This window comes from Rousettus aegyptiacus, unplaced genomic scaffold (genome assembly GCF_014176215.1).
Source record: "Rousettus aegyptiacus isolate mRouAeg1 unplaced genomic scaffold, mRouAeg1.p scaffold_m13_p_2, whole genome shotgun sequence".
Taxonomy (NCBI): domain Eukaryota; kingdom Metazoa; phylum Chordata; class Mammalia; order Chiroptera; family Pteropodidae; genus Rousettus; species Rousettus aegyptiacus.
Genome location: NW_023416295.1, coordinates 155,116,614 through 155,130,671, shown reverse-complemented (window position 1 = coordinate 155,130,671; position 14,058 = coordinate 155,116,614). Strand labels below are relative to the sequence as shown.

The 14,058-nt window shown below is 34.0% G+C and overlaps 1 protein-coding gene and 1 pseudogene across 2 annotated transcripts in view; one reads left to right on the top strand and one right to left on the bottom strand.

The window, feature by feature from the left end:
• The first annotated feature begins 7,807 nt into the window (after window positions 1–7,807).
• Window positions 7,808–7,926, top strand: LOC118614102 (annotated as a pseudogene).
• Window positions 7,927–9,206: 1,280 nt separating this feature from the next.
• LOC107501662 (alpha-2-macroglobulin) overlaps window positions 9,207–14,058 on the bottom strand; it is a 39,144-nt gene continuing 34,292 nt past the window's right edge. For both annotated transcript variants that reach the window (XM_036237105.1, XM_016128045.2), the window contains 7 exons: window positions 13,172–13,390; window positions 12,880–13,007; window positions 11,905–11,995; window positions 11,139–11,207; window positions 10,151–10,253; window positions 9,633–9,674; window positions 9,207–9,348 (listed from right to left, as the gene is read on the bottom strand). In XM_036237105.1, the coding sequence (XP_036092998.1) occupies window positions 9,332–9,348; window positions 9,633–9,674; window positions 10,151–10,253; window positions 11,139–11,207; window positions 11,905–11,995; window positions 12,880–13,007; window positions 13,172–13,390 (669 nt within the window). In that variant the 3' untranslated portion in view covers window positions 9,207–9,331. The remainder of the gene's footprint in view (window positions 9,349–9,632; window positions 9,675–10,150; window positions 10,254–11,138; window positions 11,208–11,904; window positions 11,996–12,879; window positions 13,008–13,171; window positions 13,391–14,058) is intronic.

The window sequence follows — 14,058 nt, the reverse complement described above, 5'->3', positions numbered from 1 at the left end:
ATGCATATTGCAAACTCTAGGCAATTAAAAGATTTTTGGAAAAAGCATAATCGATGTGATGAAAGATGAGGGAAAATGGAATCATAAAAAAATGCTCAATTAAAACAAGAGATAGGAAAAGAGTAGACAATTAAAAAGAAGAAAGGATAAGGGCAATTATTAGAAAACAGTTAAAATATTGTAAAGATTAACTGGGTATATAAAAATCAACTTGAATATGAATGATCTAAAAAATCATTTAGAGTGGATAAAAAAAAGACCCAATATATTTTGTCCACAACAAACCCACTTAAGTTTAAAGATAAGTTAAAAGTCAAGGATGGAGAAAGATATGTCATGATAACACTAATTTTAAAAAAAGAGTCTGAAATAAATATCTTAATTTCAGACAAAACACATTTCAGAGCAAGGAAAATTGTCAAGGATAGAAAGGGGCATTACATAATAATAGAAGGGCCAATTATTGAACAAGACATAGCAATTCTGAATGTGTATGTATCTCACAGAGAATCAAAATACATGGAGGCAAAAATGTATAGAACTGCAAGAAAAAGCGGACAAATTCACTCTTACAGTTGGAGATATCAACACTCATCTATCAGTAATGAACAGATTCAACAGGCAGAATATTGGTAAAAAAATAATTAAACTGGACAGCATCATCAAGCAACTGGAGCGAATTGACATTTATAGAATACTTCATTCAACAATAGCAGAACAAACATTCTTCTCAAACTCACTTGGAACATTCACTAAGAGAGGCCATATGCTGGTTCATAAAGCATATCTTAACAAACTTAAAGAATCATACAAAATATGCACTCAGATAATAATGTAATTAAATCAAAAATCAAAAGACAGAAAGATATCTACAAAATCCCCGAATATTTTGAGATTAAACACCATGCTTTTAAGTAACATATGGGTCTAAGAAGAGGTCTTAAGAGAAATTAAAAAATGTGTTGAACTAAATGAAAATAAAAATTCAACATAAAAAAATTATAGAATGTAGCAAAAGCAGTGTTTAGAGGGAAATTTGTAGCATTGAATGCACATGTTAGAAAAGAAGAAACATCTAGAACCAATAATCCAAGCTTCCCTCTTAGGAAACTTGAAAAAGAAAAGCAAATTAAATCCAAAATAAGTAGTAAGAAAAGGAATAATAAAATTTATGTAATAAAAATAATAAAGTTTAGAGCAGAAACCAATGAAATTAGAAACAGGAAATCAATAAAATTAAAAACTTGTTCTTTGAAAAGATCAGTAAAATTGATAAAATTCGAGCCAGGCTAATCAAGAAAAAAGAGAGAAGACACACATAACTAATATCAGAAATAAAAGAAGCCACATTGAAACTGATTTCATGGAAACTAGAAGAATAATAAAAGAATATTGTGAACAATTGCATGTCCATAATTTGAAAACTTAGGTGAATTGGCCCAATTCTTTGAAAGATATAATTTACTAAGACTCCCATATGAAGAAATAGATAATCTGAATAGGTCGATATCTATTAAAGAAATCGAATCAATAATTAATAACCTTCCAAAATAGAAAGCACCAGGCTCATATGGTTTCATTGGTGAATTCAATCAAACATTTAAGAAGAAATGATATCAAACTGTCTACAATCTTATCCAGAAAATAGAAGCAGAGGGAACACTGCCTGACCCATTCTACGAAGCCAGCATTACTCTAATACCGAAATCAGAGAAAGACATTACAAGAAAGGAAAACTACAGACTCTCTCTTGAACAAAATGCAAAAGTCCTCAAGAAAGTATTAGCAAATAAAATACGACAGGGTGTAAAAATAATTCTATGCCATGAAAAGTGAGATTTAGTCCAGGTATGCAAGGCTAGTTAAACTTTTGAAAATTAATTAATGTACCTATCATAATAAGTAAAGCAGAAAAATCATATGATCCTAACAATATACACAGAAAAAGCATTTGACAAAATCCAATACCCATTCATATAAAAAAACTCTCACCCAAATAGGAATACAGGGGAACTTCTTTAACTTGATAAAGAGCATCTATGAAAAACCCTACAGCTAACATTGTACTAATGGTAATTGCTTTTCCCTAAAATTCAGAACAAGACCAAGGATATTACCTCTAACCATTTCTATTCAACATAGTCTGAAAGTTCTAGCTAATGCAATAAGAGAAGAAAAAGAAATAAAAGTCATACAGATTGTAAAAAAAAAAAAAGAAATAAAACTGTCTTTGTTCACAGAATACATGATTATGTAGAAAATCCAAAAGAATTGAACTTAAAGAGAGGTTTAGGGCAGGGTTTCCTGGCTTTCGATATTAAAAGAATAAATGGTTAAGTGAATAACAGAATTTGAGAAGGAAAAAAGCCAATTAAGAAACTAAGGTTTATGACTAAAATGACTAAAGAAATAAAACGTTTCCCGCAGACTAAAACAATTCTTCCAGGCTAGGCATAAAGAGGCCAGTGAATTCTTCGGGGACTTCAGAGGAAAGGTCTGCATTGAGCACCTGGAAGTCTAGATGCCAGGCCCAGCCACTTATTTGTCAAAGAATTCTATCCCTAAGAATGAAAGAATAGTGGATCTAAAACAGTCATGTGAACGCAGACAAATGATTGCAGTGGACTGGGATGCGATACCTTGTTTCTGCATTAGATTATCAGGTAGAAAGAACCCCAGAATATCTGAGATAAATTTTCTATAGCCCAATGGGGCCGGGGTTTATAGTCACATTTCATTTTATAGAAAACAAAAAAAAAATGTAACATTTCTTAAGGTGCACATTGATTCTAAGTCCCCCGCGCCAAAAAAAAAAAAAAAAAAAAAAATCAACTATTCCCAGGATTGTGAATGCAATTCTGCCCACTGGTAAGAACAATTTGTGCTAGGTACCTTATTTTGTTACCTTCTAATTTTAAGTTTCCATGATTATTTCATTCCTCTCTTTCTCTTTTCTTTGCCTAACTTCTTTATTTTTATTTTTTTTATGATTTAAAAAAATAATTTATAAAGCAGCAGTACTCATTTTTAAAAACTTTACTGCCCCCTTGTGGCTATCTTTCATTACTGTACATGAAAAAGGCATCTCCGAGCTTCTTCTAAGCCATCAGAACTGGGACAAGTGCAGGGGAAGAACATTAAAAAAAATTACAGAACATTCAAGATGTTCTTTCAGCATAATGCTCAGGATATTGAGCATGAATCTAGTATATGCTGTTTGTGTTTCTTATGTATCAATATTTATCCTCTAAAATTTTAGTAGTTTGTGTCTAACCTTATTTTAATAGTTTCCCATTTCTCATCCTATCCAAACCAAGATGCATAATTACTCTGGGAATATATTAATGTTGATCACGACTTTACAATTAGTGTCAATTAAGGCTTTTAATAGAATCTAGAAAAATTTTTACAGGAAGCTGAACCTATCTACAATAAGCCCATGTCTTAAAATGTCTTTGTGGAATTTCATTTTGGTCTAGAACTTGTCAAATTGGTACAAAGCATTTTGGCTTTCCCTAAGGGGTAAGACTGAAAGAGTACAGTTTTAAGAAGTGGAGTATACTCATAGTCAATTTTCAGGCACATTTTTTTTTTCATGAGAGATAAGGACTATTGTAGTCTCCTTGCCATCTGTCTCTACTACTCAAGCCCCTTTCTGCCCCTTGTTACCATTCTGAATCAAATTTGACCATGCCACTACCCTTTTTTTTTTTTTAAAGATCCCATTGGATTCCTATTACTTATAGGATGGGATACAGATTTTTCTGAAGACCCTTAATAAAATAGTCTCAACTTATCTTTCAAACCTCACTTTTTATCACTCCTGTAAACACTACCATCCCTTTTCAACATCCAACTCTAACTCTCTTAGAACAGACCAAAAATTGGAGGCTGTTTGCACTTTCTATCCTGGGCCTTACTTATACTTTTTTATTGCAATTCGAGATAAAATATCAGAGCATCAGGAGTCAACAGGATTGTCCCTCCTTTTCTTCTTTTTCTTTCTCTTCTTCCTCTTCCTTTTTCTTTTCCCTCTTCCTTTTTCTTTCTCCTCTTCTTTTTCTTCTTTTTTAATGATAAATTTCTATTGCGTCTTCTCAAATTGCTAGTTCACGATTATGTATACAGTAGTAAAAAACAAGTAATGTCACAAAAATGAGAGAAAAATACTATGACAATTGTATTTTCACGATTTGGTAGAGTTTGTGTATGAAATGTCTTTGGCTATTAAAAATAAAACTTAGTTTTTCCATAAGCTTGAAGGTCAGAAATATATGTTCTTTCACCATATATTCTACATCTTATTCTCACTTAGCTTAGATACACTTTGATTCTGACCTTTTCTTAGCTATTTCTGAGGCTTCTTTCTAAGCCCTTGTATGTGCTGGATGAAGAGGTTCCTATACTCCAAAGCGGTGGTTCCCAACCTTTTTGGCACGGGGACTGGCGCTCCAATGAGAATCTAATGCCTGATGATCTGGGTTGGAGCTGAAGTGGTGATTAACTAGTGTTGGGGGATGGCTGCAAACACAGATGAAGCTTCACTTACTTGCCAGCTGCTCACCTCCTGCTTTGTGGCCTTGTTCCTAACAGGGCATGGACCAGTACCAGTCTGCAGCCTGGAAGTTGGGGATGCCTGCTATAAAGAAAATAGCTACTAATGAGGAGCAAAGACTTCTAGGTTGAGTTCTGTTGTACTATGAATAGCTTTGTTAATACAATTAAGAAACCTGGTCCTGTGATACTCAGTTTCCTTGTTAGTCTAATGGGCATGAGGTACTTAGTGTCCTGGCTTTCTCAAAGGAATATTGCAAAATCAAATGAGATAATTTACGTGGAAAAAATTTGTCGTGATTTAAAATGCTATTATCTTCTGATTGCTGTTTTGAATGACTTTTACCTAATGCACAGAGTAAGGAGTTGAAAGTACATTCCTTCTTGATTCCTCCAGGCTTTGTAGAAGGGAAGAAATCAGAGATGAGGAAGGACTGAAGAAAAACTGAGAAGTTAAAAATAATGTGAGTTTTGAGAGGGTATCTATAGCTTCCTTATTTGTGAAGTGACAGGCTTGAGTTAGATGATTTCTTCTATCCATTTCAGCAGTTAAGCCCTAAAAGTATAAAGAGTTCGGCAGAGGCCAGGCGATGGAGACAAGATTTAAAAAGGGTAGGTAAGAGAAAAAGAAGAATGATGTGATGGGAAAGTTGCAGACTAAGGAAAAGAAATAAGCACAAAATATATCAAGTCCAACTTTTAGCTAATGGAAAAATAACTCAAAGGCAAATGGAAAAACAAAAGCAAACACTAACTTTATTTTAATGTATGGACTTGTCATACACAGAAATATACTGTTCATATTTTATTTTTGTTAATTCTTTTAACCCCCAAATTATAGACAGTCAATATTGCTACCATTTTCTGGACTCAGTATAGCTATCAAATAAGTCAGGCTTACTAACCTCAACTAATACAAGTTTAACAACTATATCTTTCCTCCCAATTATCCCAGGAACCATAGCCACCTCAGTACCACCGATCTCCGAGGATTATAGTGGTTCCGCACTCACAGAGAAATTCACATTCCCTGAAACAAAAGATCCATAGATCTGAGCTTGGATGTCCCAGAGACTTGGTACTAAGTCCCCAAGGTCTACAAGGTGTGCTATGTTCTGCGACTGCTTGTAGGACCTAAAGAGTAGAACCCTAGTTTAAAGAACCGTCCTATATTCATTATCTTGGAATGGCGAGGGTCCGTTCAGAGAAATTTCACTCACCTAGTGATTTGGGAGTTACCAACCAGGATACTGTTTGCCTCCCATTTGCACAGAGGCAGTGAGAATCTTTGTTTTTCTCCACTGGGATAGCAATAAAATCAGGAGAGGCTTCCAGTTGCACACTCAGCTATAGCCCCACGTAGCACAAAAAGAGAAAGAGATGTGAGTTTCAGAGAACAGCAAGTTCATATATGGGATGAGGTAAGTGAAAAAGCCTGGAATGAACCTGGGTGTTAAAGAGAAGAGGAGGAGCACTTTTGAAAAGCATGGGTTACAAATATACAAACTGAGACTATTTATATAAAAAAGCTATATAGACTTTAAATAGAGCACATACATATATATATTTATAAATATACTTAAATATATATTGATCCATTTATATTAAAAAAAAAAAAACACTTCTTTTTGATGCCAGTAATGGAAGACAAGATAAGTCAACAATAGCATGTTGTTCTGAGGAAATTCATCTTCCAGCTTAGACTCATGAGAATTCTCCCAGCTTACTTTGTGACTACAGTCCAATTGGAGTTTCTGCCTTCACTTTTTTTTTTTTTTAAATCCACACACTCATCCAATTATTTAGTTAAAAACCTACATTGTAACCTTTATACACTTCTTGGATATAAGTGGCTCATGTCTTCAAGGTATTTTTGGTTGCAGGACATATAAGATGCCCAGAAAAAAGAATTATGTTATATGTGATTGAACGTGACGAGTGTTAGAGGAAAGGTACAAAGAAAATGTCATGGGAATTTAGAAGAAGACTTAGAAAATACAAATAATGAGATTAAACAGTACTGACTCATATCATTTTTGGGTACTCAGCCTCGGTAATAATAAAATATTTTTGTAAACCTTAGAAATAAAAAAAATACTTGAGATCTGGAGTTTGTAAGCTATAGTTTCTCAACCAGTATTATATATTTTTTGGGAAAATATATATTTCTGCCTTCATACCTTTATTACATAAAAAAGTCTATAATTTGTATCCTGTTCTTTTCTTTACTGTTTTCTCATACCAGCATAATTCTGGAGACATTTCTATACTGACATGATATAGAATTATGTCATCCTCACAATGAGTGTGCCCTCATTCTGTTTTCAATTATATATTTTGCTATTTAGATGTTTTCTAGTATCATATCCTGAATTATTGCTACCTTTTTCAATAATAAATTGTTTACTCTAATCTGCCAGGATTAACTTTTGATTTCTCAATTGTGTGTAAATAAATTTAAAAGTCATTTATTCTTACAAGGTAGATTCAAGTATTCTATTTCTTTCCCTTTGAATTTCTGTCATAACCACCCTGCTTCCCTGAGTCAAGTGGATCCTTTTGACCTATGACACAAAGTGGGGAAAAATGAGTTCTGTGATAAGGCACATATAAGAAAACGCAAGAGATTATTATATTTTAAAATAAAATATAAATCTAGAAGCCAATCTTTGCACATCTTTATCTGGTTTTCTGTTATGTCTCCACATACTTTTATAGAAAGAATAAATCCTAATTTACAAAATTAGATGTAATCAAGACATATCATTCTTTAAAAGTCATTCTAATTTTACTTCCAAGATTTCCATGCCACTAGGCTGGTGTAAATCTATTTTTCAGTTATAATTAAGCCCCTTCCCCAGGGTCATGTCAGAATTTAAATATGGTATCTCAAAACTTGAGAGGGTTGTTGTATCTCCAGCTCATTATGGTAATGGATAGTCTGTTATACTTATATAGTATTATGATGATACCAATATGTATCTCTCTCTCTTTTTTTCTTTAACTTGCAGTGAATTTTTCTAAGGGAAGAATCACACTTTATTCAATTTTGTATTATATGAAGAATATAGTACCTGATAAAAAGGGGGTAATCAGTATATGTTTTGAGAATGAATCTTATTTGAGAATGATACAACTAATGATTTGTAACAAATATACCTTTAAGTATATTTGCAATCATGATTTTCATAGGAACAATGAAAAAAAAAAGAAACAAGGGACTAGAGCTAAGTGATAGAATTTATTATAACTCATCTACAGCCATGCCACCCTGAACAAGCCTGATCCCATCTGATCTCAGAAGCTAAGCAGGGTTGAGCCTGGTTAGTACTTGGATGAGTAACCACCTAGGAAGACCAGGTGCTGTAGGCATGAAAAATAAAAAATGAAAAATAAAAAATAAGGGATTGTAAGCTGACAAGGTCCTTGTAATCTGTGAGGTCAATCAAGGGTTGCCTTGTCTAAAAAAAAAGAATTTATTAGAAATTAAGCTTGTTTATTTTTGCTATACCCCCAATTTCTTTCATATTCCATTCCCTAGATTGACACTAATTGCAATGTTTATTCAGCTCTGAAATGCACTTTCTGCTGGTCTTCTTGTCTGAAGTGGGTTGAAGAGGCAGCAGGGCTTGAGGTTATGAGTGTGGAAACCAGACTTGATACTGAATTCTGGTTCTGCCATGTAGTAGCTGAGTAACTTTGGACAATGTACATTGCTCATGCCTCAGTTTCCTCATTTGTTATAATAGTACCTATTTCATATGGTTGCTATATTAATACTAGTGAGGTGCTTAGAGTAGAACCTGACACAAAAGTGATAGCTTTTATCTTTTATTTTTGCTTAGCCTGGAGACAGAGCTAAGGTTGCTTGAACTTCAAATTCTTTTAGAGTTCTTAGTTTATACCATCCGGGTTCCTGTCAAACTAAAGCAAATGAAGACTAGGACTCCTAGGACTTACCCAGAGATCTTCTCTACAAATTCCTAAAGCTTCTGTCCCTCCATCTGTAGAAGAGATAATTTCAATATATACTCTATCTAAATATCTCCTCAATCCTGGCTCAAAGTTTCAGAAAAAATGATGTTCCAATGTAGTACTCCTATTTGGGCTTTGTGTGCTATATATTCTTTCTTCTAAGAGAACTGTCCTCTACATGTTAATCCCTCTTCAACATTCTCAGTCTGTCACCTTTTATTGAATCTGAAACCCAAGGTTAACTGATGGATTATTTATATCTGTCGATTGTAGCTTGGTTCTAACTGAGGACACATAACTCCCAATTCAGGTCAAATCCCAATTAATTATGCTGCCTCTAGATGTAACCTATTCAACTTTGTATTTCATTACTTCCCTTTAATGTGGAAAGTCTTTTCTAGTCAAGTCAGTCTTTTATTTTCTTATAAAATCTACTCTTCGGCTTTTTCTTAGGGTTTTCACAAAAGCAAATGCACTTTACACTCCTAGTGCGTAATTTAATACTTTGTTCTTTCCCCTGTGATGCTTACATGACCTACTCAGACAAACAGCTCTGTAACACTTTTCGTTTTCTGCACTCTCTCAGCCCTGATTGCTATGAATTTTTATTTCAGGATTCTATTGGGAATCAAATGGAAATGTAATAAATGTTTATTGAATGAATGAGGATGCAGTGATAAAGACTGGCTAGAAAAAATGGTTTATTCATTAAAGCTTCAGAAACACAAAACTCTTTTCTTTCACGGAGACCTGAGTCTGTGGAACAGGGACTCCAGCAGAGCAATGTTTATTGGCCTGGTCTTCAGGCATTACCGAGATCTGTGATAATAAAGAGAATAGAAAATTAAGATGGGCTTAGGCTTCCTGAGCAGTGACTATTCCCTCCCTTAGATCTCGGTGGCATTCTGCTCAAGAAAACCCAATTAGCATAGTGAGAGACAAAATGTATCAGTGGCCCTCTCAACATAAATATATTTTTCTATAAGTTGCACTGTGAGCAATATGATGTCTATAAATATGTTTATCCATAATTTAATAAAGGAAATTTGAGGGATAAGCCAGAGGGATTCTAATGGCATTTGGAAGGGGTGTGAATTGCCTACCTTTGCTGCAAGGAGCACTGTACTCAGCCATTGCAAACTCATCTGAATAAAAACAAAAAGCATTAGGTGAAGTGAGAGGGACAGCCAGCATCTATGGGATACAGGTCAGTGAAAGAATCTTTATTGTGTCAGACACATCAGCATCATTCATTCAATCTATTGTTTGCTACCTTACATTATTAACTTTTCAAATACAGCATGTTATGTTTCCCTTTATCTTAAACCCCTGAAGGACAGTTCAATGTTATACTTATTTAAATCTAATGCTGTCATATAGTTGATTTACTTGAAGAAAAGGGAACTAAATATCCTACAGGTTTTTTGTATTAGTTGATATATTTATGCTATAGATAGTTGTTACAATGTATATATAGAAGACAAAGAGAAAAGAATCGGACTTAATGGAGACAAAATGAAGGGATGAGAGCCGTTAGTGTAATAAATTGCCTCTACTCATTTTTCAAATCTAAATTTCTGTGATCAGGAATGTAATTTGTGTGAAACTTGCTCACACTCACCTGTCTCATAGTAATCATAGATTTTCACTATGGCTGGTTTCAGATCTCTTACTGGGATATCTTGTAGAACCATGAAGGACAAGCTCAGTGTCTGATTTGTTACCTAAAGAGCAAAAGGGAATTAAATGAACTTCCGGGGAGATTTCTTCTCTCTTCTTTGAATGAGTTTAAGATTTCATTTGTTTTGAAGGAAAAAAAAACCGTCTATCAACTAATAGGGTCCTTAAATTGTACAGAGTAGATGAAAACCTCCTCAAATTGTTTCTCAAGTAACTAAAACAATGCATATGCTCCCACTGATTCTAGTACATGGCTCTGTTCAAAGGGATAAATGGTATATGATTTTTATTTTTTAAATAGTTATGTTCATTTTTGAAAGCCCAAAGATTTGTTACGGTTTCATTTCTTTATCTTGTAGAAATACTTGTGTTAACTCCAAAAGTAATATAAAAGGTTGGTTTTTGTAGCCTAGTTAGGTTTTGTAAATTTGTAAACTACAATATCCATCAATCTCTAAACGAATAAACTGTGCTATAACACACGACTATAAAATGAACTTGGTTTACGCTTGAGTTGATATTATTTTATGGTCTAAATCCTTGTTGAGATTGAATGTATTTTCTCCTCTCATATTCTTGATATGTTGTTGATATAATAATGACTTATACCAATGGTTGCTTCCTTACATTATTCAGTATCTTCAAAATAACTTGAAGACATAATAAGTACATTGTGTGAAGGATTTCTTGATTATGGGGTCCAAGAAATATTTATATCCTAATATTATAATAAGCCATTTCTTTCTATAGTCCTAGATAAAATATAAAGAAGGAGAAGAGAACATTTACTAGAATTAACATTAGAATTCACAAATATTTAGCATGGAGGTGAAATCTCCAAAATAACTTTAGCCACTTCTTAGATACCTCCCTTAGAGGGATAATTGTCTTTTTTTTTTTTTTTCCAACTAGAATGGCAGGATTCTCACCTTATCCAGGTAAATCAAAACATGGTTGTTGCTGACTTCTGTTCGGCTCACATCATTAGATCTTTCAAGCTGAATAAAATTAAACATTATAGGTGTTAATACACAGAAGAAAGCCCTGGGGAAACCCAGAAAAAATAATTTTTATTACCAAAGTCCAAGGGTAAAATTTCTTCCAGTGTGTTTTGTATGTAAAGACAATATGTGGTAAAATTAGAAATAAAAGAGAACTGGTATGACATTATTAGTATGACACATGACCAATGTGTAAAGTTGATTTATCTGAAGAAAAGGGAACTAAATATCCTAAACTTGAGAGTTACCCATGTTTCACATTTCAATTCAGATTCTATTACTTATGAAGGAGGTTTTTTAAAATTTGTTTTTTACTTCTTTTGTTTGCTTTCACTTATAGCAATATTGTTTTTCTATGAACCTCTGTAATATTTATAGTTTATGTTGATCTCTCATTTTCATATCCCCCCCCACCACTGGTTCATATGTAGATATTTATCTTCTTAACCAGAGTCTAAACTCCATGAAAGCAGGAATCTGCTGACATTTTTTTTTCTAGTAGATGTGGCTCCCAGTAGTGTTATGCACATGGTTGGCACCAAGACAAACATGTTAAATTATATTTACGAGTTTGTAGAAAGTATATCTTTCATAGTGGTTGATTTAATAGGATTTTAATATTTATATTATCTTAATCTAGAGATACATAAAGCATTAAATAAAATAGAGGCTCCCGGGTTTATCATAAACCTACCATTTTCACTGTTGGTTTCAGGGGAATGAAGCCAGATACCATCTTTACGTCAACAATCGCCATGTTGGAGGCAGGACGGCTGCCAGTGTAACTGAAGATCCAGGGAAGGAAAGAATTAGAGTTTTCTGTGTTATTAAATGGTCTCTAAGTCCACAGTAAGTACTCAACAGCCCTGAAATGTACATGGGAGTCTTCCCAAATATTCTACCCGAGTGGTTCAGAAAACTGGCTGTGCATCACAATCTTCAGGGAGCCTGTTAAAGCCACAGAGACCAAACCTACTCTCAACCTGAAGAATCAGAGTTTCACATGTACAGACTCTGAGGGTCTACATTTTAAGAAAGCTCTACACAGGATGCATAGCTGGGCTTGAGACCTTAATCTATGCCAGTTATTTGTTAAATACTTTATCTTAACATTTTTCCTGAATTGTATCCCAAAACAGGTTATCATATTCTTGGGGACAGATATACCCTGTAGCTATTTGAATATTGCTGCATATATATGTATTTTTCCCCAATCTGATTATTTTTATTTAATTATCACCAGTAGGATTTCTAACTAGAGAATCACTACTTCCTTCTAGTCACATTCTTCAAGAATTTTTCATCTATGTTCTGGTAGAGCAAAAATAATAAAGGATTTCATTACAATAAGATGAAATTAGAATGCATAATTACATTATAATGAAATCAGAAATTCAGGTCAGAGACAAAGGGTAATGTTCTTGATTTAGTTATTGAGGGAAACTAAAAGCCTTAAATAATGATGTTAGACAATAATAGATTCTGGAGGCAGGGGACATAGAGTGTAAACCCCATCATTGAGAAATTCTGTGTCAACCTGAGAATGTATTACTTTATTAATAAATAGAGTGCAAACATTTGTTGTCACACTGCTCTGCTTAATGAGGAGTCCTCGTAAGAAACTTGGTTGTTATACCCAGAATTAAGTGATTCAGTCAGAAAGTCTTACCTGACATTCAGTGAGATCTGGAAGCCAGTGTGAGCTTTGGATCCATCACAAGTTTGAGGCAGAGTCTGCACCTCCAAAGCAAATGGAAACTCTTCCTTTTCTGGGAGAATATTGTATTTTAAGGATGTCTGTGGAACATCAAAGACAAAAATCTGTGTTTCTCCTTTCCCCGGGATTCCTCCCAACTTCTTTGAGTCTTTCTTTGATTTTCTCCATTATTTCCCGAATTAAGACTTTTTAGTGAGCATGGTTGCTGTGGATCTTCTGCTCTCACCTGCCCCAGGAGTCTCACCTGGAGGTAGACACATCTTTCTCCTGTTGCTGTTATATCGTATTCTCCAGGCACCGGTGACAATGAAATTTGCTGTAGCAGCAGGCGGTTGTTGTTGTCTACTTGGAAATCTCTGGAAAATGACCCTAAAGATTGGATGGTCACCCGTGCAGTCTTCCCAGTATCGTTGAAAGTGGCTGCTCCATATTTGGACAAAGCATGGAGAGCCACCACCGTGTCCTGAAAGAGACAAGTGAGAGGACCTGCTTAGGTATAACAGTACTTTTAGGGCCCATGTTAGTTGCCACAAAAGGTGCTTTGATTTCCTTTTTCCTGTTACTCTACTTAAATAGTGGAATTCTCATTTTAATATTGGTTATAATCCTTCAATAGATGACAGAACTGTAATATTCAAATACCTGCATTAGACTATATGCTCTAAATTTTATTTCTCAGAAAATTGATTTCTTTCTTTCTATAAATATATGTGGGATATGAAATGTAGAAAATCTATGTGAATGAGAATCATTTATTCACATTAGCTTTTAGTCTTAGATATCTAACTTGACAACTGGTCATATCTGGGCTCTTGCCCTAAATTAAATTCTACTGCGCTGCTGAGGTCAGTGCTGAAAGAACCCAATGTCCTTTGCACTCATGATCAAGGTTCATGTTTCAGTTTCTCCAAAGGAAAGAATAATTGTGATTATCCCCTTGATTCGGTGACATTTTTATTTGGCTCTTCTTTTTTCACTGGGTTTGAATTCCCTATTCATATTAATATTTTCAGTTCTCATCAGCATTGAACCTGGATGACATCTTTATTTAAAAAGAATTTATTATTATTATATATTTTTTATTATGATGACATTGGTTAACAAAATCCAGTAAGTTTCAAGTGTACAATT